Source organism: Podarcis tiliguerta, assembly GCF_965153285.1.
Source record: "Podarcis tiliguerta genome assembly, chromosome: Z".
Taxonomy (NCBI): Eukaryota; Metazoa; Chordata; class Lepidosauria; order Squamata; family Lacertidae; genus Podarcis; species Podarcis tiliguerta.
The window spans coordinates 10,269,652-10,297,284 of record NC_139553.1 but is presented as its reverse complement, the minus strand read 5'-3'; the positions used below and the strand labels follow the sequence as shown (position 1 = coordinate 10,297,284).

The 27,633-nt window shown below is 45.7% G+C and overlaps 1 protein-coding gene and 1 long non-coding RNA gene across 2 annotated transcripts; one reads left to right on the top strand and one right to left on the bottom strand.

Annotated features, from left to right (window-relative positions):
- The first annotated feature begins 686 nt into the window (after window positions 1-686).
- Window positions 687-23,841, top strand: LOC310669317 (stomatin-like). Its single transcript, XM_083423204.1, has 7 exons — window positions 687-1,158; window positions 9,913-10,016; window positions 10,763-10,835; window positions 11,507-11,589; window positions 18,117-18,320; window positions 18,913-19,047; window positions 21,451-23,841. Exons 1-7 carry the CDS (start codon window positions 801-803, stop codon window positions 21,643-21,645), a joined length of 1,152 nt encoding a protein of 383 aa, XP_083279330.1. The 5' UTR covers window positions 687-800; the 3' UTR covers window positions 21,646-23,841.
- Window positions 23,810-25,598, bottom strand: LOC310669346. Its single transcript, XR_014507120.1, has 2 exons — window positions 25,503-25,598; window positions 23,810-24,120 (listed from the first exon to the last, which is right to left on the bottom strand). It is a non-coding gene; the product is annotated as an uncharacterized lncRNA (long non-coding RNA).
- Window positions 25,599-27,633: the final 2,035 nt, after the last annotated feature.

Sequence of the window (27,633 nt, the reverse complement as noted above, 5' to 3'; positions counted from 1 at the left end):
GGAATCTCAAACAGCTTGTAGGTTGGAGTAGCGCACAGCAGTGGCATAGCGTGGGTTGTCAGCACCCGGGGCAAGGCAAGTAATTTGCGCCCCCTAACCCATGGATTTGCGCCCCCTAACCCATGGATTTGCGCCCCTAGCCCTAACCCCCAGATGTTGCGCCTGGTGCGGCCGGGCCCCCCTGCACCCCCCACGCTACGCCACTGGCGCACAGCAGCATTGAATAAAATGAATCTAGCGTTGATGATGAGAGAGAGAGAGAGAGAGAGAGAGAGAGAGAGAGAGACAAACAAACTTAAGAAGAAACTGCTGGAACAGGCCAATGGCCCATCTAGTCCAGCCTCCTGTACTCACAGCGTCCAACCCAGTGTTGCCTGTGAATAACAAAATCAACCCATACTGATCATGGGACAAGTCCCATGGAACTCATTATGTCCTATTTCTGTTCAGACATGCATAGATCGTGCCACATTTCTCCACAACCTCTCCTACCACAACTTAAACCTTATTTATTGTTAAACCCAAAGATGCTGTGGAGACAGATGTTCAATATTTAGTCAATCGATCAGTAAAATGAAACATTTTTTTTAAAAAAATCAAACAACACCACCAGTTTGGAACAACTGAAAGAGTGTCCTGCATGAATTAGCTAACCAGTAAGATTTTTGTTTTTGCCCTGCCGTTTCGACGTGTCTGCTCCAGAGGTGATGAGAAAGATGTGACTTTCCAGGTATAAATATATACTTTATTGGACTACAGCTCCCATCATCCCTGATCGTTGGCCATGCTGGCTGAGGCTGATGGGAGCTGGCGTCCAACAACATCTGGAGGGCCGCCGATGCCCCTGTCTCTGGTCTACTCAGAAGGAAAGCCAGTTGCGGAATTGTCTGGCGAGCGCACACACAAAACTGCAGCCCGCCTTAGACAACTGTAAAGCATTGTGCAAAGGGAGGGGGGCGGGTCTTGATGATGTGCGGGGCGGAGAAGAAGCGAGGCCGCCCACTCGAATCAAACACGGCCGCTGGAGCGCCGCGGACCCCAGATACCTTCTGTTGAAACGGGTAGCCGCCTCGTTTGGGAAGCTGGCTGCGTCGGTGGGAGTCATGGAGGACGCGGAGAAAGGCGCTCGCGGCAAGCGGGAGACCGTCAAGATCGGAGGTGAGACGAGCGGAGGCTTGCAAAGTTGGGGCAGCCCTATCCTTCTTCTTTTCTTTTTTGGTCGAGGCTGGGGGTACGAGCAGAGCTGGGGGAAGGAAAGGCAGACAGCCTGGTTCTACTCAGAGTAGTCAGACCGACTGAAATGAACAGACAGGACGAACTTGGGTCCATTAATATAACTGGGTTTACACTAAGTAAAACCTGGTTGGCTACACACCTGTTGCTTTCGAGCATTGCACAGTGTGTGCCTGTTTCAACTTCCGATAATCGCACCCTAAAATGAGTACTTTAAAAAATCTGGAGGTTTTGAGATAGGGGCGAAAGGGGCGTGTATGAGCGTGCGATTTCCGTTTAGGGGAGGCTCGGTCTAAGCTACGGCGTCTGACGGTCGAAGTCTTGCTTTCTGTGGTGAAACACAGGAAACGCTAAGAACCTCAGATAATGTACAAATGTAATCTGCTTTCCTCTGGAGGGAGTTTATTTGGGTGGGTGTGGATGAGAGCACGCCTGCGGTGAAGGTACTCCTTGGCCTCGCTTTGCAGGAGGGTTCAGGGTCTTTTGCAGGAGTTTGAATCTTCAGAATCTTCTACTTGCTTGAAAATGGATAAGCCCTGTAGCAGGAGTTGAGGTTCATGGGCTTGTTGGGGTGCGAAGCCTGGAATTTCACTCTCCCCAAGACCTGATTTTTTAAGTTTCTGGAAGGGATTTTGTGTGGAGGGGGCTACTATCTTATGGACTAGAATCTTGATTTCAGCTCAGTAATGCTCAGATTGTGGTCAAACTTTCATATGATAAACATATTCAGCAGCCCGTAATCTGTCTTCGCTTTGCGAAATCTCCCTTGGCTCCTTTTACAACTGAAATTTGTATTGACTCTTTACAGAAGCAAAGCTCAAAGCTATGTATACTTAAGATGAAATTAATCCCCTGGAGAAATTCTAGAACCAATGCCAACCTTTACATACATCCAGGGACTCATTTGTTTGCCCTACTAGAATGTTGCTGTTACCTTCTATCTTGGTGACTGGCTACCTGATGGGTTAAAAAGCAAAACAGTTATTAACTATTTTTTCCAGGAACTTTATTTTAATAAACAAGGTGAAAGATGGATTGATAATGTGCCTTGGGTACAATTAAATTTCAGTTTGGAGAGTCTTCCTCTGACAATGGTGCTATAACAGCTGTTGATAGATTTTATCTCAATGAATTCATTCAGTCCTCTTTTAAAGCCACCCAAGTAGATGGACATCACTGCCTCATGTGGGAATGAGTTCCATAGTTTAACTATGTACTGCCTGAATAATAGCTTTATTTTATATATCCTGAATCTTTCATCATTGTGCTTCTCATTGGGTGTCCACAAGTTATGGAGTTACGACAGACATTTCTCTCCACGTCTCACATAATTTTATAAACTTACATTGTGTCACTTCTTACACGCTTTTTCTCTAAACTAGAAAGTCCCAAATGCTGCAATCTTTCCTCATAGGAGAAGTTTCTCCAGCCCCTTGATAATTTCATTGCCATTTTCTGAACCTTTTCCAACTCAACAAAACCTGTCAATACATGAGCTTGTCAGCTAATTCAAAATCTAAGCTGAGGGGATTTCTGCAAACTGTAAATAGTAAATATCACTTATGGTGAAGTGAAACTGTTAGCTACTCAGATGTTTTCAGTACTGGAGATCACTGTAGTTATTACAGCTGTCACAAATCAGTTACTCCCACTGTATTGATGCTCACATTAATTATTTGTGTAATACCATGGTTTATCATCTGAGCCAAGAAGGAGATTCACTTAGAGTTAATTCCTTTAAATATATGTGAACTTTAAATATTCTTTTAATAGGAAGTTCATATGCAGCATAAAGGATCTGGAGCCTGATAGCCTTTCAGCAGTATCCAGCCCTTTGCAGGATCAATGGCTTTTGATCCAAGTTCCTGGTCACAACCATAGCTTTTGACAAACTTAAGAAGAAAAACTTGATGAAGGAAACTAATCATTTATTGTAAATGCAGATCATGTGCTAGGAACAATTGTGAAGTAGCAAGATTTCATGTTGTTCTCTGCCTGCAGTTATGTGGTTCGAGAACCACACATCTATGTATATTTTGCACACATGTAAAAAATAAAAGACTGTCCCATTTCAAGTACTTGGTTCCAAATATTACCAGTTATAATCAGGATGCCCAGTTATTGAGTGTTAAGTTGGACTCTCCAGTTCTTCTAGTATGAACAGGTCACATGGGGTTGGGAAAACTTTGGGTACAAGATTTACCAGATACAAAGAAAACAAAAGCATTCTTACAGGTACATACATGTTCTCACTAAGCATCAAGCTTCTAGGACATGGGAAGGCAAACTAAGGCCTGGGGGCTGGATCCAGCCCAATCACCTAAATCCGGCCCATGGACGGTCCGGGAATCGGTGTGTTTTTACATGAGTAGAATGTGTGCTTTTATTTAAAATGCATCTCTGGATTATTTGTGGGGCATAGGAATTCGTTCATCCCCCCCCCCCCAAAAAAAAATAGTCCGGCCCCCCATAAGGTCTGCGGCACAGTGGACTGGCCCTCGGCTGAATAAAATTGCTGACCCCTGTTCTAGAAGGTGAATCTATTAAAAATGAGTTTATACCCATCACATTAACAATCTTATATGAAAGTCTCAAGGGCAGTGGCAATGCTCTAGAGAACAACCAAGAACAATCCAACCAGTTTGCTTTGGACGTTTTGCTCAAAGGCAACATCTTGGGATTCAAGTCTCATTGGTACTCTTTGGGTGTCCCAATAGGGAGGGGGTAGGTTGAGGGGGAGGGGAAGCAGCCTCCTTTGCCCCAGCCTAATCCTCAGTCAATATTAGGGGGCTAAGGTTGATTCTGCTAAGTATAAAAGGCTACACCTCCTAGAATTTTGATGCTTACAGTCATAGGACCACCAGCCATCAGATTTTTAAGCCACTGAGCTCAGTGCTGAATGGCAGCAGTATTTCAGGCAGGATTCCCTCCCAACCCTACCAGGAGATGCAGAACGTGGGAACTTTTGCATATAATGCTGGTGCTCTAGGGCTGATGAGCTACGGCCCTTTCCCAAACATTAGCAAGTGGAATGGGTCAAGGCCAGGGTGACCACCTGCAGGCCTTGGCTGCAGGCACAGATGTTGTCTTTTGCCTACTCATGGGCCGCCCTAAGCAATGCTCGCCTCCCTCTAAGCCAGGGGTCAGCAAACCTTTTCAGCAGGGGGCCGGTCCACTGTCCTGCAGACCTTGGGAGGGGCAGACTATATTTTTTTTTGGGGGGGGGGGAATATGAACAATTTTCACCTGCCTGCAAAGAGGCCTGAAGATGCTTTGCTGTACCTGTCCCAGTTGTTGACCCAATGATTGCAGTTGGGCTTCTCAAGCAGCCAGGCGCCATGGAGGGTTAGGAGGCTGTGTTGGCTGGTGAAGACAGAAGCAGCAGCCCCGGCGGAGGAGCCGCTGGCAGAGGTAGGGGAATCAGGGCGTCGACGGAGCTTTTACCTACCACCTGCTGGTGCTGCTGCTTCCTGAGGGGAACCATGAAGAAGAAGACAGAGCTGACCACCACAAGTGGCGTCTGTGGCCACTGCAACAACCCACCTGAACGCCATGGGAGGAATGAAGGAGGGAGGGAGGCAGGCAGGCAGGCAGCAACAAAGAAAGCGTGCGAGGAAGTGGCGTGGAAAAGCAGGGCGGAGAAGGAAGGAAGGAAGGAAGGAAGGAAGGAAGGAAGGAAGGAAGGGTGGACTGAGGGAGAGGGAGGAGGAACAGGAGGAAAGCGCAGCAGCTGCCAGCATCATACGCCCCCTTCACAGCGCCACCCTGCTGAGGCAGGCAAGCCGACTCTCGCTGTCGATGGCACCCGGCGTGGGACAAGATTGCTCCATCTCTGAGGAGAAAAACGGCGCTGTGTGAGGGAGGGAGGGGGAGGGAAAGAACGTGCACACTGGCGATCCACACACTGGCGATCCACGCGGCGATTTCTGGACAGGATCTAGAAGGAAATTGGGCCTGATCCGGCCTGTGGGCCTTAGTTTGCCGACCCATGCCCTAAGCCAGGCATCTGCAACCTGCGGCCCTCCAGATGTTTTGGCCTACAACTCCCTAGCTAACAGGACCAGTGGTCAGGGATGATGGGAATTGTAGTCCTTAGATCTTAGCTAACAGGACCAGTGGTCAGGGATGATGGGAATTGTAGTCCAAAACTGGAGGGCCGAAGGTTGGGGATGCCTGCCCTAAGCCATACTGCCCATCTGTTTCTGGCTGTGTTTGGGGGAAGGGGAAGCCCCAATATTTATGGGTGCTGCTGGTGCCTGTTTTCCCAGAATGCTGTCTTCAGCATGAGCAGAGAATGCAAACAGAAGAGAAGTGGAGAAGGAGACAGAGTTTGATAATATCCTTTCTCCTGCTTCACAATGTTGCAAAAATGATATCTTGCAGTTTGTTGCTGCCTCTTGCAAAAGTCCAGTGGAAAGGAAAGACTCCCTCAATGCAGTCTGAGTTCATTTTCTCATTCCTGGCATTGGAATTTTGCAATCCAGCCCACAGAAGTGAAAACACATCTTCTCCTTTATTTTATGATTTCTTTTGTAAAGAAAAAGAGAAGTGTGAGCTAGTGCCTGGTAAGGGTTGCTAGGAAGTCAACAAGTGCAACCTATTTGTTCTGGTTTTCTTCCTGTCCACCTCCTCTTTTGCAAAGATTCTGTGGACACTTAATCATTGCACCTGTGCAATACTTAAAACATAACTAAACTGAAAAGTGTATTGGGCCCATCTGCACAGTATTATGTCAGTGTTATGCCACTAAAACAATCATGGCTTCCCCCAAAGAATTCTGGGAGCTGTAGTTTTTTAAGAGTTCTAAGGAGACCTCTGTTCCCCCTAAGAGAGCTACAGTTATCAGAGTAGTTTAAGAACCACTCCCTCTTTGCAGGGAATTCTGGAAATTATAGCTCTGTGAGGGGGAATGGGGGTGTCCTAAGAAATCTTGGGGGGGGCACTTGGTAGAATGTACTTTCTGTATTCCGTTTTTTGACACTTTGACTTAAAAGACAGAAAGTGGTGAAGATGGATGTTGTCATGGGCTGAGTAATCATATTTTCTTTCTTTATATAACCAGCAGATGGAAAATCAGTAATGTTTCTTTTGTATCTTTAGCTTTTGTATCTTTTCTTTCTTCTGGTTTTACTTATTCACGTTGTATATTCTGTAGTTGTAATTTTACTGTTTTACGGGGAAATCTTAATAAAAGATCTTAAACAAAAATCAGGGCGAGAGATCGAAATCTAGGCAAGCAACAGGCATTCTTGTAGTTCATAGATGCACACCAGCTTGGCAAAAGCACTTGGGGAAACTGAAAAGCAGGATCAGGGAGGGAGAGCTGGTGTAGCATGGGAAGAGATCAGTGATCCCTGGTGGGCTGCAGTTGCCCCTGGAATCTTATTTGAACCTTGCTCTTTATCCATTTGGGTTTACTTAGCAATTATAATAAATAATAATAATAATAATAATAATAATAATAATAATAATAATAAAATGTGTGGTATGTTTACATATATATAATACATATATATAATTTTACATATATATAATGCCCACCAAACACAGAAGGCTGTTATTGTTTACATACCCACCAAACTTACATTTTTGCATCATTGTTTGTGGCTCATACTCAATCATGGTTCAGAGTTGGGGAACCTTTGACCCTTCAGCTCCAACCAGCATGCCCAGGTGTCAAGGATGATGATGATGATAATAATAATAATAATAATAATAATAATAATAATAATAATAATTTTTATTTATACCCCACCCTTCCTGGCCAGAGCCGGGCTCAGGGTGGCAAACACCAGTAAAATTACAGTAAAAACATAATAGGGGAAAAACAAAACAATTTAAAATACGGATTAAAATGCAATTTAAAATGCAGCCTCATTTTAAAAGTAGCCCATAGATCAAAACCATAAGGGGAGGGAAACATAAGGGTCAGACCGAGTCCAAACCAAGGGCCAGGCGGAACAGCTCTGTCTTGCAGGCCCTGCGGAAAGACGTCAAGTCCTGCAGGGTCCTAGTCTCTTGTGACAGAGCATTCCACCAAGTCGGGGCCAGTAATGAAAAGGCCCTGGCCCTGGTTGAGACCAATCTAACCACCTTGCGACCTGGGACCTCCAAAATGTTGTCATTTGTGGACCTTAAGGTCCTCCGCGGGGCATACCAGGAGAGGCAGTCCCGTAGGTATGAGGGTCCTAGGCCAGTGGGAGCTATAGTCCAGCAACATCTGGAAGACCAGGGGTGTATTGAGCCCTGCAGCACCACTGAGCTTGGATTGGCAGGCTTGGATTGAGGAGGAGGAAGAAATGAGGATGGGGGCTGAATGGTGGGGGGTCTGGTTTGATTTGCCCCGACCAGACTCTTTGAAAGGGGAGTGGAACTGCTGTGCCTCCCCGCCTCTTCCTGTGGAGGAGAGAGACTCAATGAAGGCTGGGGAGGCTTTGATAACCAAGGTGTGACAAAAGTGTGCAGTCTCGTTATCTAGAACGAGATGCCGCCCTTGTTGTTGGCACAGACAACCCCACCCCAAAAGCACATGCCCTTGTAGTCCCATAATTCTTACAAAGTGAGAGAGTCTCGAGAATAAGACTGCCCTTGTCTTGTCTTTAAGAGCTTGGTGAGCAAGCCACGTACTGGGAACTTATTGCAGGGACACCTGCAGTTCTGAATTTCTTGCCCTTGCTCCTGAACCCGTGACTCCTGAACCCTGAGCTTGCACTTTTACTTTCCTAAGTAAGAGCCTCCACTTGTGTCTTTTTGGGGTGGGAGGCTGGACAAAAAGGGTTCCCTACACCTGGCTTAGGTATTCATGTGGAATAGGTTAACCATGGTTAAAGGGAAACAACCCCTGGTTAAGCATTTGGTCTGCAGAAGCCTTGGGAATAAGATCAAATAAATATTCTTCCCCATCTCCACAGAACTCCCAGAGAAAATATGGGAGAAAATTACTTTTCTGTGCAATGCTGGATCGAATGCTTGATCTAGTTGAGCTGCTGTTGCAGTAGAAGACAAATACTACATACTTGATTCCCTTTTCCTGTAACTGAATCCAAGGCCAGGAAAAATCTCCGTGTGAACTCTGTGTCACATTCCTGAATATGATCTCATGTTCCTTTTTTAGATGCAGCATTTCATTTTTTGGGCAGTCGCCGAAATTCTCTGGGAGGGGCGATTATGATGGTGATAGACTCCATCTGCACTATCACACCCCTTTAAACAGCCGTGTTTCCCCCCAGATAATCCTGTGGTTTGTTCTGGGTGCTGGGAGTTGCTAGAAGGCTCCTTCATTTACAGGGCTACAATTCCCAGTGTTCCTTTGGGAAGAGGGATTAACATATGCAGGGATGTCTGGAACTATCAATTTTGCTTCTCACTGTTTCTCAAGTTTCGAACTTTAAATTCATTTCTCTACATTTTTGCAATAAATTGCATGTTTTTAAAAAGAAAAATCCTCATGAAAATTTGCCAGCATTTTTGTGCAAATGTGTCATAAGAAACCCATTTTTTTGTGTGTGCAGTTTTGACTAAGGTACACATTATTATTTTTTTGCAAGCAGTTTCCCCTTTTTTTGCAAGCAGGTTTTTGTTTTGTTTTTGCAAGCAGGTTTCATTTTCATGAATGTGTGCCCTGATGCACTTTTTATGAACGGTGGTTAGAAAATTGCATTGCAAAAATTGAATAAGTGTGAATTTCTGGCTAGACTGCATTTACCTCTGTTTGGGCCGTGGCACAGAGCAGGTGTGAGCTGTAGCCAAACTTGACTTCCTGCATCCTATAAAGATGCCATGTCTGTCTGAGCAATAAGGGAGATCACTGGTCATGCTCCTTGTACAAATTCCCTTATGCTTTACCACTCCTGACTTGGCAAGGGCTACGACTGACAATGGAGAACAATGCACCTTGAATTGATTCATCTGGTATCGGGCAGGAAAAGGGCTTTCTCTGTGGTGGCACCTACAGTGTGGCATTATGGAACAGTTTCTTCTTAGAGATTCACCTTGAGTGATGTGTCCCTGTCAGTAGTCAGATACATTCTTGTTCTAGATGCAATGATCAGTTTTGTTACTGATTATTGGCTGCTTATGATGTGTCTGGGGCGTGGGTGGCACTGTGGGTTAAACCACAGAGCCTAGGACTTGCCGATCAGAAGGTTGGCGGTTTGAATCCCCGTGATGGGGTGAGCTCCTGTTGCTCGGTCCCAGCTCCTGCCAACCTAGCTGTTCGAAAGCACATCAAAGGGCAAGTAGATAAATAGGTACCGCTCCAGCAGGAAGGTAAACGGCATTTCCGTGCACTGCTCTGGTTCGCCAGAAGCGGCTTAGTCATGCTGGCCACATGACCTGGAAGCTGTATGCCGGCTCCCTCGGCCAATAAAGCGAGATGAGTGCCGCAACCCCAGAGTCGGTCACGACTGGACCTAATGGTCAGGGGTCCCTTTACCTTTTACCTTATGATGTGTCTATTCAAAGTTTTATTGCTTGACAGTTTGTGCATCACTTTGATACATTTTGTTAAATGTGGTAAGAAATAAAATAAAACTTTGAAGGGATACAACTCATGTATTTGTTCCAGAAGTGCAAATTAGGTTAAAATGCAAGCATAACTGAATTTCTCCCTCTTCCCTACACAGAAGCAATAGAAGCCCATTTAATACATGTGCACTTTTTTCTTCCCTTTTCTTCCAGAGGGCTCTGAAGGAAGCATTGGAGTCTGCGGGTGGATCCTGGTTATGGTCTCGTTCTTTTTGGTTACCATCACTTTCCCATTATCCATCTGGATGTGCATAAAGGTAAGAAATAGTTGGTTGGAAAGCAGCTGTGACCTAGGATTCCTTCCCCACTCTAAACAGGAGCAGCGACTGTACGTTGTAGCTGACCTTAGAGCTGGAAGCGACCCGGAGGGTCATGTCTGGCCCCTGCAATTCAGGAATCGCAGATAAAGAATCCCTGACAGATGGCCATTCAAACTTTTGTTTAAAAACCTCCAATGAAGGCAGATTTCACTACCTTCTGGGGGAGTCCACTCCTTAAATGGCTATTCTTGCAGAAGAGAATTTCAGAGTGAGACTGCATCATGAGGCCACCAGGTTACAATTAATCAAGAGGTTCTCTAGTGAACTGAATCTGGACAAAAGTGTTTTAAAAACCCCAACAACCCACAGCATGCATTAATTGGTTTGCCAATGCCAGGCTGCCTGTGTTGTCAACAATAAAGAAGTGTGTTAAGTTTTTAAAGTGCCACAAGCCTCTTTGTCAAGAAACTCCTAATCTCATGAAGCACAATTTTTATATGAAAAGGATCGGGGTAGTTCATTCCTCCTTCAGCTTGATAGGAAGAGCACGAAGTTGCAGTCTCTCTACATAAGTTGCAGAATCTTATGCCTTATTTTGCCCCCTTAAAAAGGCCTTTCTTCTTATCTGGAATGAGCTAATTACAAGTGTGGCCCAAATAGCATCAAGGATAGCCTGAAATGTGCAGAATGAAAGGGAACAAAACCACAACCCCTCCCCCACTGGCTTTCCTCCCTCATTGCAGATTGTCAAGGAATATGAGCGAGCCATCATATTTCGGCTTGGACGTATCCTAAAAGGAGGAGCAAAGGGGCCAGGTGAGTATTTGCTGTTATGCTCTGTCTTGCCAAAGGCTAGGGGATTCTTTCTGTGGGATTTGGAAGCAAGACAAGACACAAGTGGGGAAGAAGTCTTAAGATTTATTAGACAGCATGCGGATAATAGATAAGAATTTACCTCCCCAAGCAAGCAATACCTCTGTTTACCTGCTGGGAGCTCCAGAGGTACAGCAGCAGAGAGGACCCCAGCTGTAGTCAGCCACCAAGCGACGTAGCACCCCAGGAGAAGTCACACAATTTAACAACATTAAGCTGTTTAGTAAGGCTAACTGCTGCCTAGGGGAAGCCTCATATTGGTGGCACGAAGGAGCAATTGTATCAGGCCACTCCACCTTCTTGATGTACAGTGTATCTTCTGCTGTGTTTCGCATACATGGTCCCACATGTGGCTGAATTCCCGTGTGGCTGGTCAGCTGCATTGGGGCTGGAGCACTGGTGGTGCCCTCCCCTAGGTCTCTAGCCCAGAGGAGGGCACCATCAGTGCTCCAGCCCCAATGCATCTTCACCAAGAGCGGTGCCTGGTGCAGTGTCGCTGAATTGACTTTGTCCCATGCACTTCAGTATACCTTCCGACCTCTTCCTTGCACATGCAGAGCAGTTAATGCCCTAGAGTTGTTGTGTCCAACAATTGCACTTTTATTTTCCAACAGGTCTGTTTTTCGTATTGCCCTGCACAGACAGCTTTATCAAAGTGGACATGAGGACCATATCATTTGATATACCGCCACAGGAAGTGAGTATTCCGTTTCCTTGACCTCTTTCTGCTCTGCCCCCTACTGAATACTGGATATAAATAGGCTAGTCAAGTTTCTCTCCCCACCCCCACCCCATGGCTTTCTCACACCCGCTGCCCCTCTTCCATGGTCTCGAATTTCAGGCAAGAGACATTCCCAGTCGTACTTGAAGGTGCCATCGGGAATTAAACACAGGATGCTCTTCATGCAAAGCAGGTGCTCTGCTGCCAGATTGCGGCACTTCCCCTTAAATATAAAGTAATATTCTAGTTCTCAAAGGGATGAACTAAATAGGAATATAGGAAACTTCTTCTGAGTTAGACCATTGGTCGGTCTAGTTCAGTATTATCAACACTCTCCAGGGTTTCCTACAGGAGACATTCAGAGAGGGAGTCTTTCCTAGCCCTAACTGGAGATGCCAGGGACTGGAGTCAGAAACTTCTGCATGCAGAGCAAGTGCTCTGACACTGAGTATTTGTGGCCCTTCTGGTTCTCTGCCACCAGTTCCCTCGCTGCTGTGACTCTCAGCAATCCATCTGCAAGATGGATAGTACCTTACATTTAAGGGCTCAGATATATAGCTAACATGTCATCTAGCTTGGTCTGGAACTCCTCCATGCAGTGAGGCAGTCTCTGCCATGGCCTCTGTCAAAGCAGACCGTTTGGAATGAAAGGCCAGCATGGAGGGTTTCGGTTTTGTTCCAGGCAGCCGCCTGCCACTTATCCTGCAATGACTTTTTCCTCTGGCAGTAACTGTTGTGGAACTGGCTCAGAATGAATTGCTTAGGAATCTAATAATCATCATTAGGCTTAATGTGTTTGCTGCCAGGAATGTACCCTTAGTGAGCCTCCTCCCCGCCCCTCATTTCCTCCTGGCTTTTCTGTAATTCAATTCCGTTGTGCCTGCGGTTTTTGCAAGCAACAGGGTTGCAGGGTATTTATTTCATTAGGTAGGGATGGGGTTCTTTTACTTGTTTCTTTTCTTGCCTCCTTAATTGAAAGTTAATGATGTTGTCAAGATGCTGGAAAACCCCAGGGTACAGTTCTGCTGCAGGGCTGGGTAACTTTGGCTGCCTGGGGTCAATGCGACCTTCCAGGACTCTTGGAACTCTTCTGAAGCCACACCCTCTTCTCTCAGGCCACACCCCTCACCTGTCTTGCTTTGCACCCTCCTTGAGTCATTTTGCGTGGTTGGAATGCATCCTTGAACTATGATTATGGCTCTTGGTCTTCTGGATAGAGGCTAGAGAACTCTCTCTCTCTCTCTCTCTCTCTCTCTCTCTCTCTCTGTGTGTGTGTAAACTAGCTCCACCCACTTTTGCCTCTGGCCCCACCCACCACTGGAATGTGGCTCCTGGAATGTTGTCCGGAAGCAGATGCTGGAAACGTTTCTGCATCCCTGAACTAAGAATTGCTGAGTTATTAAAACATCTTTAGGGAGGGAATGATGAGGGGGTGGGTGGAGGGGGAAAACCCTGATCAGCCTAGTAAGAACTGAGTATGCTTAGCGAGCAGAGAATGCTGACTAACTGTTGAAGGGAGGCAGGGAGGTGTAAAACTAGTTTGTAGGCGGAATAGAAAGGAGTATCGTGGAGGAGGGCATGACGGACTTACTGGAACAGGAGCACCCCATGCTGCAACATTTGGTTGCAGATCCCATTTGTATCTGTCTATCCATCAGTCCTAATGCATTCCACTCAGCATTTGAGATCCTGCTTCTGTCTTTTCAGCCTATGTAAGTAGGATGGGCAGCCATGAGAAGCACAGTCTTCTTTGGAGTGGCACTAATCCCATGGAATGCCCTCCTTAGGGAAGCTCACCTAGCCCCTTCACTGTATGCCAGTGGTGGCCAAACTCAGCCCTCCAGATGTTTTGGGACTACAATTCCCATCATCCTTGACCACTGTTCTCTTAGCTAGGGATGATGGGAGTTGTAGTCCCAAAACATCTGGAGTGCCGAGTTTGGCCACCACTGCTGTATTCCTTCTGGTGTCTCCATGAGTCCCGTGAGGTTTGTTAAAGACACTAGTGGGCGATGGCTGGGTTTTCTGCCAGAGAGAACCCATTCCATGCTTAATTTTATAAACTTCTATCATGTCTCTTGAAACTCGCCTTTTCTTTAAACTAAAAAGCTCCTTTGATCCTCCTCCTTTCTTCTTCACTGTTTTCATGAGCCTCTGTTCTTTTGATGACTTTTGCCCAGTTGTTTGATGATTTTGCATGTCTGCTGCTGCTTTTAATTATTTCCCCGTTTCCATAGAATCTGTGTTTTCATGCTACAATTTGTTGCAGTTGCTCTGGTTTCTTTCCAGAAGAGGATGGCAGCTCATTCATAAACCATCTCAAGATTTCTAGGGGCTGAGCAAAGATTAAGAAAACCAGGCAGCCCTTTGCTGACAGCGTCCAATAAAATAGACATGATACCAAAGGAAAAAGGAGACAGGAAGAGATAAGGAAAACAAGCAAATTCAGGCGCTCCTGCCTCATTGTTTACATAAAGATAAACTCCCAGTTTGCATGCTATGTGACTGACAAGAGAAAGTTCACACAGCATATACTTAAACCACAGAATTCACTGCCACTAGTGCCCAATCAACACTTCACATTTAAAACAGTATTATACCACTTTAAACAGTTGTGGCTTCCTGAATTGCAGTTTGTTAAGGATGCTGAAGGTTGCTAGGCAGTCCCCATTCCCCTCAGAAAGCTACAGTTCCCAGCGTTCCCTGGGGAAAAGGGACTGGCTGTTAAACCATGGGAATTGTGTGATGGGAGAATAGAGGTTGCCTATCAACTCTCAATGCTCTTGTCAAACACTGAGGACTAGTAAGCTACTAGTAGGGCTGCTGTATTAACCTCATTGGTTCCTCAATAAGAGGGTCATATCTCACTTAGTAAAGCTGAGGGTGGTACTGGTTCTTCTGTGTATCCCAGAAGCCAATTAAAGGAGCTATTGGCTTGTAATTACCTTGCTTGCGTTACTTAAAATAGAAACTGCTGTGGCTGTGACTGCAAAGACATTACACAGATCTCTGTTAGGACTTGATTCTAAATAACATTAAAATAAGATTAATATAATCATAGCCATTCCACTTGGAGATGTTCTATGTTCCACCCACACACCCCGGTGTTGGAGGCAGTATTCTTCTGAAGGCCAGTTGTGGAGAATCCCAAGTGGAGAAGCTGCTGTTACGCTCAGGTCTTGCCTCTGGGCTTCCTGTTCAGGTACCTGGTTGGCTGCTGTGAGGACAGGATGCTGGACTCGATGGGCCATTGGTCTGATCCAGCAGGGATGTTCTCTGGATAACTCTGCTTCAACTGCAATACTGCCACTGAGAAAGCACAGGGGGTGAGGTGTCGGACACACTCCTGTTTCTCATCTCTGCAGTACAGTCATACCTCATGTTACATCCACTTCATGTTACATTCTCTCAGGTTATGTCCGGCGGCGACCTGGAAGTACCGGAAAGGGTTACTTCTGGGTTTCGCCGCTCACGCATGCGCAGATGCGCAAAATGATGTCGTATGCATGCGCAGAAGCAGCGAATCGCAACCCGCCCGTGCGCAGATGCACTGCTACGGGTTCTTTTCATGTTTGAACAGGCCTCCGGAACAGATCCTGTTTGCAACCAGAGTTACCACTGTATCAGTAAAAGGAGCAGTAATATCCCTGGTCATTTCAAAGGTGACATGGAACTTTATTCTGTTGGGTCTCTTTAAGAAATGATTAGATGTGTGTGGCTTCCTTTGGCTTTGTGCACACACTATACCTTCAAAGCACATTTGAAGCACATTCTTTCTTTCAAATAATTCTGAACACTGTGGTCGAGCCTTCCCAGAGTTAAACTTCGCAGCAACCCTTAACAAACTACAGTGCCCAGAATTCCTTGAAGGGGAAGAATGCATTTCAATTGTGCTTTAAAGGTGTACTGTATACACAGCCTCAATGACATTCAGTTTTGCTTCTCTCTCTTTACTCTCACACCATTGGTCCATCTAGCTTAACAACTTCTGATAATTTTACCTACAAGATCGCCTTACCCCACATGTGCCCACTCGACTGCTTTGATTGGTGGAATTGGCACTACTACTGGTACCACAGAATACGCATTCTGCATTTGTAAGGATGCAGTCATTAAGTCTGACCTGCATTTTGGAATTTCCTGCCTACTGAAATCAAGCAGGTGCCTTCACTTTACTGTTTTCGGTGCCTGCTAAAAATTCTTGCTTAGGCAAGCCTGCCCACATGCTTGCCTTACCCAATGTTGAAGGTATCCAATGCTAGTCCTATTCGGAGCAGACTTATTGAAATGGATGAGCCATACTAACATAGGTGCATGAACATCAATAGGTCTAGTCTGACTCAGTTGGCTACAACCCATTGTGTTTATGCTTTTTAGAGATGATGCAAGGCGCTTGGGGACCTCTGTGTAACAAGCAGCCTACAAGTCTAATTAATAATGTAAATAATATAGGCCAGTTTTCCACCTTCTCTTCCTGTTCCATTCCTTGTGTTTGTGTCTTATTAGAGTGTACATCTGCAGGCTCAGACCTGCAATGTTGATATACAGTGGTACCTTGGGTTAAGTACTTAATTCGTTCTGGAGGTCTGTTTTTAACCTGAAACTGTTCTTAGCCTGAAGCACCACTTTAGCTAATGGGGCCTCCTGCTGCTTCCACGCCGCTGTAGCACGATTTCTGTTCTCATCCTGAAGCAAAGTTCTTAACCTGAGGTACTATTTCTGGGTTAGTGGAGTCTGTAACCTGAAGCGTATGTAATCCGAGGTACCACTGTACAGCACAGGAGAGGCCCTGCAGTGCACTGGAAGCTTGCTGGACATCCCTCAGTGAGCAAATCCGCAGAGGCAGACGTTTTCCTGCAGGACAGCTTATCCCATAATGCCAATCCTATCCTGTGGCATTCAGCCTCTCAGGGGGAGTTGGGGTGTGTTCGAAAGTGTGATGGTGAGGCATCACTGAGCCTGGGAGGTTCTGCATGCAGATGAGATAGTCAACCCTGGGCAAATTTCTCCGTAAACCTCTTGGAATTAATTGCTGTGTTTCCTCAAATGGTTTTTTTTAATTTTCATGCTCCCCCCCCCCCCGAAGCTGTGTGAAAATCTTTCAGCAAAGCAATTTTCTCTAATAGAATATGATGATTTTATAAAATGATATAAGCTGTGAATGCCTTGGGGCAGGTATCCTTCCCCCACCCTTCTGGTTTCTGTTAACTCCTTAATGTGTACGTGTGTGCTTGGTGCTATATAATTAGTGAAAGGCACACTCTGGAATTTGCTGCATCTTCCTTGTTACAAGGCTGCTACAAGCACGGCACACTGGCACAGCCTGAGGCAGTTGGGTGCCAGTGTGTGCCCTGCGAAAGCTGGCATTGCTCAAGTTATTTGCTGCCACAACATCTTCCCCATCCCATTCTCAAGGGAATTGGGCATTTAAGCACCCAGGCAACCAGTGTCTTGAGTGCTGGCAGTGTACAGCCCATCTGTAGCGGTAGCTGGATTCAAACCTAGCAGATGCCATGGGAGAGGTGAAGTGCTGAACAACTTGGCAGTGTGTGTGCGTGTGTGTGTGTGGGTTAAATATGCTTGTTTAAAAGCATCGTATTCTATTATTGCTACCTTTTGGTATTTCAAAAATCACTTGTGCTTTCTGCAGATCTGCCAAAGATCAGCATGTAGCAGTTAAAGAATCAGGGAACTTATCTGGTGTCTGCATAAGGCAGTAAAAGGGACCCATGACAGTTAAGTCCAGTCGCGAATGACTCTGGGGTTGTGGCACTCATCTCGCTTTACAGGCTGAGGGAGCCAGCGTTTGTCCGCTCTGCAGACAGTTTTTCTGGGTCATGTGGCTAGCATGACTAAGCCGCTTCTGGCGCAATGAAACACTGACACCAGAACAGCGCATAGAAACACCGTTTACCTTCCCGCCAGAGTGGTATCTATTAATCTACTTGCACTTTTTGGCATGCTTTCGAACTGCTACGTTGGCAGGAGCTGGGACCGAGCAACAGGAGCTCACCCCGTTGCGGGGATTCAAAGCGCCAACCTTTTGATTGGCAAGCCCAAGGCTCAGTGGTTTAGACCACAGCGCCACCCATGCCCCCCTTTTGGATAGCAGAGTGCTATCCAAAAAAGCATGGTGCCATGGAATAGAGGTCCGTATGGAGCTTCTCAGTGTTGTGTAACCTTACTGTTGAAAGGTGGCTTCTCCAATAACTTAGCCAGGTGCAGAATCCCTATTGCAAGTCCACCGATGGCCCATTCGGAGAAATGAGCATCTGCACCAAATGAACAACTCACATGGTGTTTGAAATAGGGAACTTGAAAAGAAGTTCCTTTGTGACTGTCAGGTAGCAGGCAGTCTGATCATGACCGCCTAATTAGCAGCATGCTACTTGTGGCACCTCTTTGTGGTTATGTTTTGATGCATGAGTGACTTGGAGATTCTTTTTTTAATTCTTCCGTTCCACATTTCTCTCTTCTCTCCCCTCCCCCCGTTTCTGCCCTAGATTCTTACCAAAGATTCGGTGACAGTTAATGTGGATGGCGTGGTTTATTACCGAGTTCAGAATGCAACCCTTGCTGTTGCCAACATCACCAATGCAGACTCAGCCACTCGGCTCCTGGCTCAGACCACATTGAGGAACGTTCTTGGGACCAAGAACCTCTCTCAGATCCTCTCTGACCGGGAGGAAATTGCACACAGCATGCAGGTACAGCAAAGCAATGTTGAGCTGCATTCCCATGGGGGGTGGGGAGTTGTTGAGAAACATACTTCACCGTTTAGGCAGATGATTTATTTATTTTTGCATCAGCCACTAAATTTTGCATTTAAATATACAACGCAAAAATCCAGTGAAAACTGGTCCTTTAGCGTAAGTGGGGCACTGCCCCACCAGTCCTAATCTGCCCTCAGCCAACCCCCAACCCCTGCCTGCCTTCTTCCTTATGACCAGTTCAGGGGGTGTGACACTGCCTGTAGCTCCCTCTACTTTACTCTCTGACCACATTCCCATCATGTTTTTAAAGCCCCACATGGGATTCCTAAAGAATTATGAGAGCTGTAGTTTGTTAAGAGTCTTTTATCTTTCAATGAAAGCTCAGAGCCTGGGTCACCTGCCAGCTGAAAACACAACAAGGAAGGATATTTAACACCTTGCAGGATGGAAGGCTCTTTAAAAAGGCTGTTCATTTGTCCTGTTGAGACTTGTTCAAACCTCCAGCCACCTCTGTTTGATTAGCTTGACATCTTTGCACAATACCTTGATGTGTGACATGCATTCCTGCCCCCACCCTTTTAAACAGGCCACACTAGATGATGCCACAGATGACTGGGGCATAAAGGTGGAGCGGGTGGAAATCAAAGATGTGAAGCTGCCCGTCCAACTCCAGAGAGCCATGGCCGCTGAGGCAGAAGCTACCCGTGAAGCAAGAGCAAAGGTAAGGAGCTCTACTGATTTGGTTAGCCGCTGACTTTCAAAGGAGATCCATCACGCAGATCAGGGATGGGGATGCTGCGGCCCTTCTATTGTTGTTGGACTACACATCCCATTATCACTGACCACTAGAAATGCTGGCATAAACCAGCTTGCTGGCTAAACTTCCTATTAAACCAGCTTTCCCCGATCTGGTGCACTGCAAATGCTGTTGGACTACAACTCCCATCATCATTGGCCATGCTGGCCGGAGCTGATGGGAGTTGGAATCCACCAGCTTCTAGAGGTTCACAGGTTCCCCATCCATGACCCAGAAGATGATGGAGCAGTACAAGGAAACAAAGGCCATTAGTTGACCCTGGGGTATATGTCTTGGAAGTGACCATAATTATTCCTACCCCACAACTGAAAACAACTTACACATGCCAAGCAGATGCTCTCCCACCGATCTACAGCCCTTCCTGTAACTTTCACATAATCCAAATATCAAGTGAATATTGAACTTCTTCAGATATTTCCTTTAATAATAATAATTTTTAATGTTATTGTTTGTACTCCACCCATCTGACTGGGTTGCCCCAGCCACTTTGGACTGCTTTGATGGTAGCACTTGTTTTTCCCCACAGTGATATAAGATGACTCAGGTATTTGCTGTACAAACACTGGCTCCAGAGGTCTCATTATCTTTATTTCCCCATAGTAGAGAATCCTTTGCATTGCATTTACGTAACAAAACAAAACTGAGTTTGTGCCAAAACTCAGTCGGAGGGCGTTCCTTCTGCATCACAGGTTTCCAAACTTCACTGAAGTGTCTCAGCAGGTTTTCTGGGGATGTTTAAGAAGATCAAGCAGCAGAAGGCAAGCTCCCAAAAGACACAACTTGTTACATAGGAAGCTGCCTTATACTGAATCAGACCAGTGGACCATCTAATTGGGTACTGGCTTCCCTGACTCTCGCCAGGGTTTCAGGCAGGAGTCTCTCCCAGTCCTACCTGGAAATGAATGAGAGCAAACTGCAATTTTCTGTATGCAAAGCAGATGCCCCACCCCTGAGCATAGAAAGCAGCCTCATACCACCTGCATATCTTGCTTAGTATTGTCTATGCCAGGGGTCAGCAAACCTTTTCAGCAGGGGGCCGGTCCCCTGTCCCTCAGGCCTTGTAGAGGGCTGGACTATATTTTGAAGCGGGGGGAAATGAACGAATTCCTATGCCCCAAAAATAACCCAGAGATGCATTTTAAATAAAAACACATATTCTGTTCATGTAAAAACACCAGGCAGGCCCCACAAATAACCCAGAGGTGCATTTTAAATAAAAGCACACATTCTACTCATGTAAAAACACCAGGCAGGTCCCACAAATAATCCAGAGGTGCATTTTAAATAAAAGGACACATTCTACTCATGTAAAAACACCAGGCAGGTCCCACAAATAACCCAGAGATGCATTTTAAATAAAAGCACACATTCTACTCATGTAAAAACACGCTGATTTCCGGGCCGGATTTAGAAGGCGATTGGGCCGGATTCAGCCCCCAGGCCTTAGTTTGCCTACCCATGGTCTATGTTTATTGGCACTGACTCTCCAGGGTTTCTGATGGTACATATTCTGTCTTCCCTGGAGATGCCAGGGATTAAACCTGCAACCTTCTGCATGCAAAGAAGATGTTCTACTCACAGAGCTTCAGCCTTTCCCAAAGGTCTTGTTTTCTGCTGCTGTGTCCTACATAAGGGGGGGAACTGGTGCTGATACCTGAAAGTCCTGCTGAGCACCCTGTCTAAACTGGATGCTGTAAGATGGGTGAATGCCAGTTTTGTTTTGTTTTTCTCATTTTCCTGCTCTTAAATTCAGGTCTCCACATATCCACATCACTCTGATTTTTTCAAAATGGAAATTCACCTGCATTTTAATGCGTAATATTTCATGCCTAATATTAGGAATTTTGCCTAATATTTTTTGCAAAGCAGCTTCTCCTAGTATAATGCATTTTTGTAAGCTGTTTCTCCAATATATGTTTTTAGATCTTTGCCCCAATATATGCAATTTTCTACACATTAGTTGGTTGGAGAACTGCATTGCTAAATTTGGAGAAATGCAAATTTTAAAGAATGGCTATGGTTTGGTTCACATATTATTTTGGAAAGTGCAAATTAGATAGGCTCGCTTGTAAACCAAATTGAATTTTCTCCTCATCCCTTCTTAGTTCCCTTCCAGGGGGTTCTGCAACTTTGCAGGGACTCTGTAGAGGCTGAGACACTGACTTGCCCAGGGTCACCCGGTGGGCTTCACAACTGCACCCAGGTCCTGGTCTGACACTCTAACCACTACACCACACTCTCTGAACCTTATGCAGTTTTCTCTGTGTTCAAAACATCTTGCTGGACCTGTGCCTCTCTCCCTTCCAGGTCATCGCAGCAGAGGGCGAGATGAATGCCTCCAGAGCCCTCAAGGAAGCCTCCATTGTCATCACAGAGTCTCCTGCAGCTCTCCAGCTCCGCTATCTGCAGACCCTGACCACGATCGCCGCCGAGAAGAACTCCACCATTGTATTCCCGCTGCCCATAGATATGCTGCAAGGCATTGTGGGAAGGAGGAGCTGAAGGTGCTGATGGGAAGCCAGGTGTATTGAAAAGCGTGAGGCATTGTGGAGGAGAGGGGTGATGATTTCAGTGTGACCTTTGTGCCTGTTTCTTGTGGCTCTCATAAGCTCAGATCCTTTTTGTGTTTCATCCCAACAAATTTCTGCTTTCAACGTAGGTGGCCACTTCCGAAAATTCATTGTTCCCTGCTCTGCCGCCCCTTCTTATTGATGAGAGAGGTTTGGAGGGCTTGCATCTCCCAGAAAATTAGAGAGGAGGGTTTAAGAGGTTCTCAGCTACCATATGGAGCAGGGGGGTTGCCTTAAAATAATAATGTTTTCCTCCTCGCTCCTGGGAAACTTCTTTCTTGTCAGAGAGCCAGCAGTGGAACTTTCCGCTGCTGTTTTGCTCCAATCAAAGGGAAAGAATTAGCACGCTGGAGTTACGGAGGCAATATGCTTATAGCCTAACGATGTTCCAATTCCTTTTTATAGGTGTGTTTTTCTAACCTAACACAATTACAAACACAGTTACAAACACTTCCCCAATACCTTTTGCACTTTATAAAATGACACCTATTTTTTCAACACTTTCTTAAAAAATAGATTTCCGCCTATTTCTTTGGTTCTGCCTTTAAGAATGTGATCAACAGAAAGTTTGACATTCTACAGCCAGGAGAACCTGTAAATGGAGTCTTTCAGCATTTTAGAATACTTACTATATTTTTCATTTAATTTTTCCAGAATATTAATGTGAATAACTCCCCCCCCCCTTTAATGTGAAGGAATTTTCCTTTCCACATGATTCTATTGTTGTTGTTATTGTTGTTAAATCTCAGCTTTTTTTGCTAAAAGCCAGGACTGAAGGTTTCCTGGTATATTTGCATCGTACGTTTTGTATCCAGTGTGAATCAGAATAGTAGATTTAATTTCTAACAGACAGCACTGAGGTTAGGTACAATATTATAGTATTAGCATGGTGTGTGAGCTTTCAATAACAGAAAAACTTGTGAGAAGGGGTGGCTACTGTGGTCTTTATTACTTGTATAATAATTCAAATAAGTGGTGAGAGCGGTCCACCCCCACCTTGCCTCTGCCTTTAACATTTATAGAGACAGGAATTCATTACCTGATGCTATATCCCAGCATGGTAACGGAAGGCTCCATGGGAGCTGAAAAGCACAGGAGCATTGCAGGAAGATGTGGCTGGCATCTCAAATGTGGACATGTGATCAAATGCCATTGTTGCTATGCAAAGTCTCAGAGCTTTTGCCCCCGGGCCTCTTCACCCCCCATCTTACACTGATTTTAGCTGGAACGGCTGCTTCAGACACTTAATTACAAAGAGGAAAGATATGTGAGGCTTGGAAACCCTGATCAGTTCTGGCTGCGAAAGGCAGGGCATACTCACTGCTGTGCCGGTAAACAAACACCCACCTGCCCCAAAGGGAAAAGGAACAGGGGAACAATAGCATTTGCCATCCTTACTTGTGGCTGCAGATGAATTGGTGGTCCAGATTGTTGCTTTTCACGTGTTGTTAAAAGCAAACACTGCTGTGACTGGAACTAGTGGTGAGTTAAAGGAAGCCCAGCGAGGCAGGAATTCGGGGCATAACTCCCTAGCATCTTTGGTCAGAGCCTGGTCTCTACATGTAACAGAATGGACCATGCCACTTCAGGTTCCAGGTGCCTTTCACACTTCTCCATGCAAAATGCTCCCTGCATGCAGAAATCTAGCATGGGAAGGCTTTTGTCCTTGTTGTCCTGGTTTTCTACATGCAGGGAGTTTCTGGTGCAGGGCATCATTTGAAACCAACTACGCTTTGCAGCTACACTGCAAAGTGTAGCCCAGGGATGGGGAACCTACATCCTAACAGACGTTGCTGGACTCCAACTCCCATCAGCCCCTTTCACTTTGACAGTAGTCAGGGATGATAGGGGCTGCAGCCCAGCAACGACTGGATGGCCACAGGCAACCAATCCCCAGTGTGGACCAAGCAGAGGCAAGCGATGGACTTGCCCCTCCCTCGGAAGAAACAAAAACACAATTTATGCTGAACACCCATCCACCAGAAGTGCAGTTAATATTGTTTGTGAAAATGCTTTCTTTCTCTCTTTTTTTTTACCTCCCTCTCCCTATCAAAATATAAGTCTAAAACATATATTCTTTCACATGATTACTGTACTGTTATTTTAATAAATAAATATCTTTATTTAATCTGCCGTTGCATTCGATGTTTTTACCCGCTGTCCCCACGGCAAGGGTTACTCCAGACCAGAGCATTACTCTGCATTAGTCATACAGGTCCCTGCCCAGAGGAACTTGCAGTTTACAATTTGTAAAAACAGTCTCCTTGGCCAAGCCAGTGGCCCATCTGTTCCAGGCATCTTGCTCTCACAGTGGCCAGCCAGATGTCCATGCTGATAGCCACTGAAAGCTTCCATGGATTTGTTGTCTACTGTCTTTTAACCATCCAAATGGTTACCATCACTACATCTAGTGGGAAGGAATTCAATAGATCAACTGATCTGTGTGAAGTGCTCTTTCTCTTGTCTATCCTGAATCACTCAATATTCAGCTTCATTGGGTGACCACGGCTCTAGTGTTATAAGAGAGGGAGAGTCAGCAGGATGGAGGGGAGTGTGTGTGTGTGTGTGTGTGTGTGTAAAAGAGAACAGCCATTTGTTTTGGTTGAATGTACCACCTGTCCTAGGGACACGGGTGGCACTGTGGGTTAAACCACCGAGCCTAGGACTCCGGCGGGAAGGTAAACGGCGTTTCCGTGCGCTGCTCTAGTTAGTCATGCTTAGTCATGCTCTGCTTAGTCAGGCTGGCCACATGACCCGGAAGCTGTATGCCGGCACCCTCGGCCAATAAAGCAAGATGAGCGCTGCAACCCCAGATTCGGCCATGACTGGACCTAATGGTCAGTGGTCCCTTTACCTTTACCTTAGCACCTGTCCACTGGATTGATGGGCAGAAGGCAGGGAGCCCATCAGAGGCAATGATGGATGGAGCCGACTAATTCTAGGCAGCAGTTTATTTCGTTTCCCTGATGTTCCCCCTAACTGTTACTTTCTGCATTATATCTGAACTTTCACACAGTTAAATGCCCTCTTCGGAAATCTAATGAAATCTAGTGGAAATTTAGCACTCATTTTAATGATGGTGGCTTCCCACCAAAAAAATAAGCTGGCAACCCTAATAACCCAGAATATTGCAGGGGTAAAGTCATAGAATTGGGGGGGGGGGTGTAAATTGGCATGCAGTTCTTCCCTGCTGTTTTCATGGAACAGAATCACAGGTGTGAAAAGGATGGCAGATCGGCAACATTTCCCAGTGAAGTTTGTTGTTGCTTCAAACCACACACACTGGCGTTTAACACAACATGCAGGTATATCAGTCAAAAAGCCACAGTTCCATAATACAACAGGTAAAAAGGTAAAGGGACCCCTGACCATTAGGGCCAGTTGTGGCCAACTCTGGGGTTGCGGCGCTCATCTCACTTTACTGACCGAGGGAGCTGGCGTAGAGCTTCCGGGTCATGTGGCCAGCATGACTAAGCCGCTTCTGGTGAACCAGAGCAGCGCACGGAAACACCGTTTACCTTCCTGCCGGAACGGTACCTACTTATCTACTTGCACTTTGTGCTTTCGAACTGCTAGGTTGGCAGGAGCAGGGACCGAGCAACGGGAGCTCACCCTGTCGTGGGGGTTCGAACCACTGACCTTCTGATCGGCAAGCCCTAGGCTCTGTGGTTTAACCCACAGCGCCACCCACGTCCCATTTAATGCAACAGGTACTGAAGTATAAAAGGAACATTATTAAATGAAACAGAAGCATGAGCATTATAATCAGGAAAATCAGCACAATATTACCCATGTCTGAATGCACGGTGAGTTTTGTCCTGATCCTCCTCTTCATTGCTGCTGAATCGGCAACACTGAGACAGAGAAGGAAGCTGACAGCCAGGGTCATACCTGGACCTGTTGTAAGTAGAGAGGCAAGTTGGGAGGACAGAAATTGGTGGGACGGGACCCCCATGTGCTCAAAGAGGCCAGCCTCTACTGTTCACTCTATAGGTCCCCAGTGAGGTCTCTGATACAGGAACTTACTGCCTGAATAAGCCCATCACACCCCTTGACCCACAAGCAAGATTTGGTAGTTAATGTTGCTGCTTTCGAGGTGGGGGTAGGAACAGGACAGTCAATGCTTTTTTAAAAAATGGCATGATCGCATCTTTGCTGTGAGCCCTGCCTGCACCCTGTCTTGGAGATCTTTTTCTTACCTGGCCTGGGAGGAAAGGGCTCCAGCTGACTGACTCCAACTACAAAACACAGCCTGCTGAAGAGGCCAGAGGCCATCTGGTCTTTCTCTTAGTGCAGACCCAGGTCTTTGAGCCTGTGCTTCTGCAGCTGCCACCCACCATGAATCACCATTGGAAGGATTGCAGCAACAGCAGTAGATACGTTCTATGTTTACGATAATTCATTATTTATTCTTTTACTAATTGTGGTGTTTTAAATGTGCATTATATCTGACATCTTTAAGTAATGCTTTCTTTTGAAATGTTTAAGATAAATTTGCTTTTATCAACTTTGTTGCATTAAATGTGCATTCTGCAGTCAACCTCCTTTGTAATGTTTTGTTTTGAAATATTTAAGATAATACTTTCGTTTTCTGTTATTTATGTTGCTGTGAATGTATCTGACTTCCTTCAGCAATGTTTTCCTCCGGATTGGTTTTTTTTGATGTTTTGATGTGTTGTAAACTGCGTTGAGATGTTTTTCTTTAAAATATTAGGCTGCATAGAATTAAAAATAATGATGATAATAATAATAATAGCTCTTCTGGTCACTGCCAATAATCAGTGAGAAAAAGGAAAAAGGAAAAAGGAAGAGAGTAGTGAGGACATTGTTATGCTACCAACCAGGCCCCCCTCATGGATCTCGCTCCCAAGCAACAAGGTTGAATGTTGACTTTGCTGGGGTATTGGAATTTACCAGCTGAAAACTTCATTATGAATGGCTGGCTGGCTTTCAATGCTGAGCCTTGTTCTACAGTGGCAGAAAGCGGTGTGTGGCAGGCATGTTTGTGCTGGACATCAGTGTCTCCTGAGGTGAGAATTGTAGCTGGGAAACAGCTTACAAAATTATCCCCAATTCAGTTCTTAGGGTCTCATGCCAGTGGCTGAATTGGCCTGCTTCTCTATTTCAATCGGTCTTGAGAACATACAAGGTCTTGCATGTTATGGCACCATTCACACCATACATTTAAAGCACTATGATGCTTCTTAAACCGTCTTCTGAAGAATTCTGGGAGCTTTGCCAAGGGTGCTGAGAGGAGTCCCCTTTCCTCACAAAGAACTACAATTCTCAGAGTCAGGTGTGCCAACTTGAACAAAATAGGGGGGCGCAGGTAAGTTCTGCCTCACATAATCAATCACACATGTGCACCAATGCCCATCACCTTTGGGAGTGGGTGGGCTGTCCCCCTCAAATATGTTATTGGGGTGGCCCAAAGGGACCTCAGACCCTAGGAATTGGCTCCTATGCTCAGAGCGGTTCAATAATTCCTCTTCCCAGGGAACCCTGCCCGCTGTAACAGCTCATAGAACACAGTATTCATGGGAATATGTTGCTAATTAGTCATTCTTATCAGAAGGAAAAGAGGAATCTCCCATGTAATGCAGCTGTGACCTTGATGAGCTATCTCAAGTTGGTACTTCACGTATCAGGCTATATATCATTCTTAACCACCTTCAGCCTATTTGCAAGTTTGGTTCACTGCATAGTACACAAGAATAAGGTTGCTAGACTCATATCTAATGCTCTTTGGACTTTATCAGGAAGTGACGTTCTGGTCTGCAGCTGCGTTGACTGCAGGCAGTTATCAGTGAATGATCCAATTCAAACTCAAAACAGATATTCCTTTAAGTGCATTCAGGTGCCCCAAATATGGGCTTCCCTCTCCAAAATAAACATTAGGCATACTGGAAACGCCCCCCCC

What these genes read in the sequence shown, in the direction of transcription:
- LOC310669317 (XM_083423204.1), top strand. Translation starts at nt 801, where the DNA reads ATGGGAGCTGGCGTCCAACAACATCTGGAGGGCCGCCGATGCCCCTGT. An exon ending in CCATCTGGATGTGCATAAAG is followed by an intron (nt 10,017 to 10,762) that starts GTAAGAAATAGT and finishes CCCTCATTGCAG; the next exon opens with ATTGTCAAGGAATATGAGCG. An exon ending in CCCGTGAAGCAAGAGCAAAG is followed by an intron (nt 19,048 to 21,450) that starts GTAAGGAGCTCT and finishes TCTCCCTTCCAG; the next exon opens with GTCATCGCAGCAGAGGGCGA.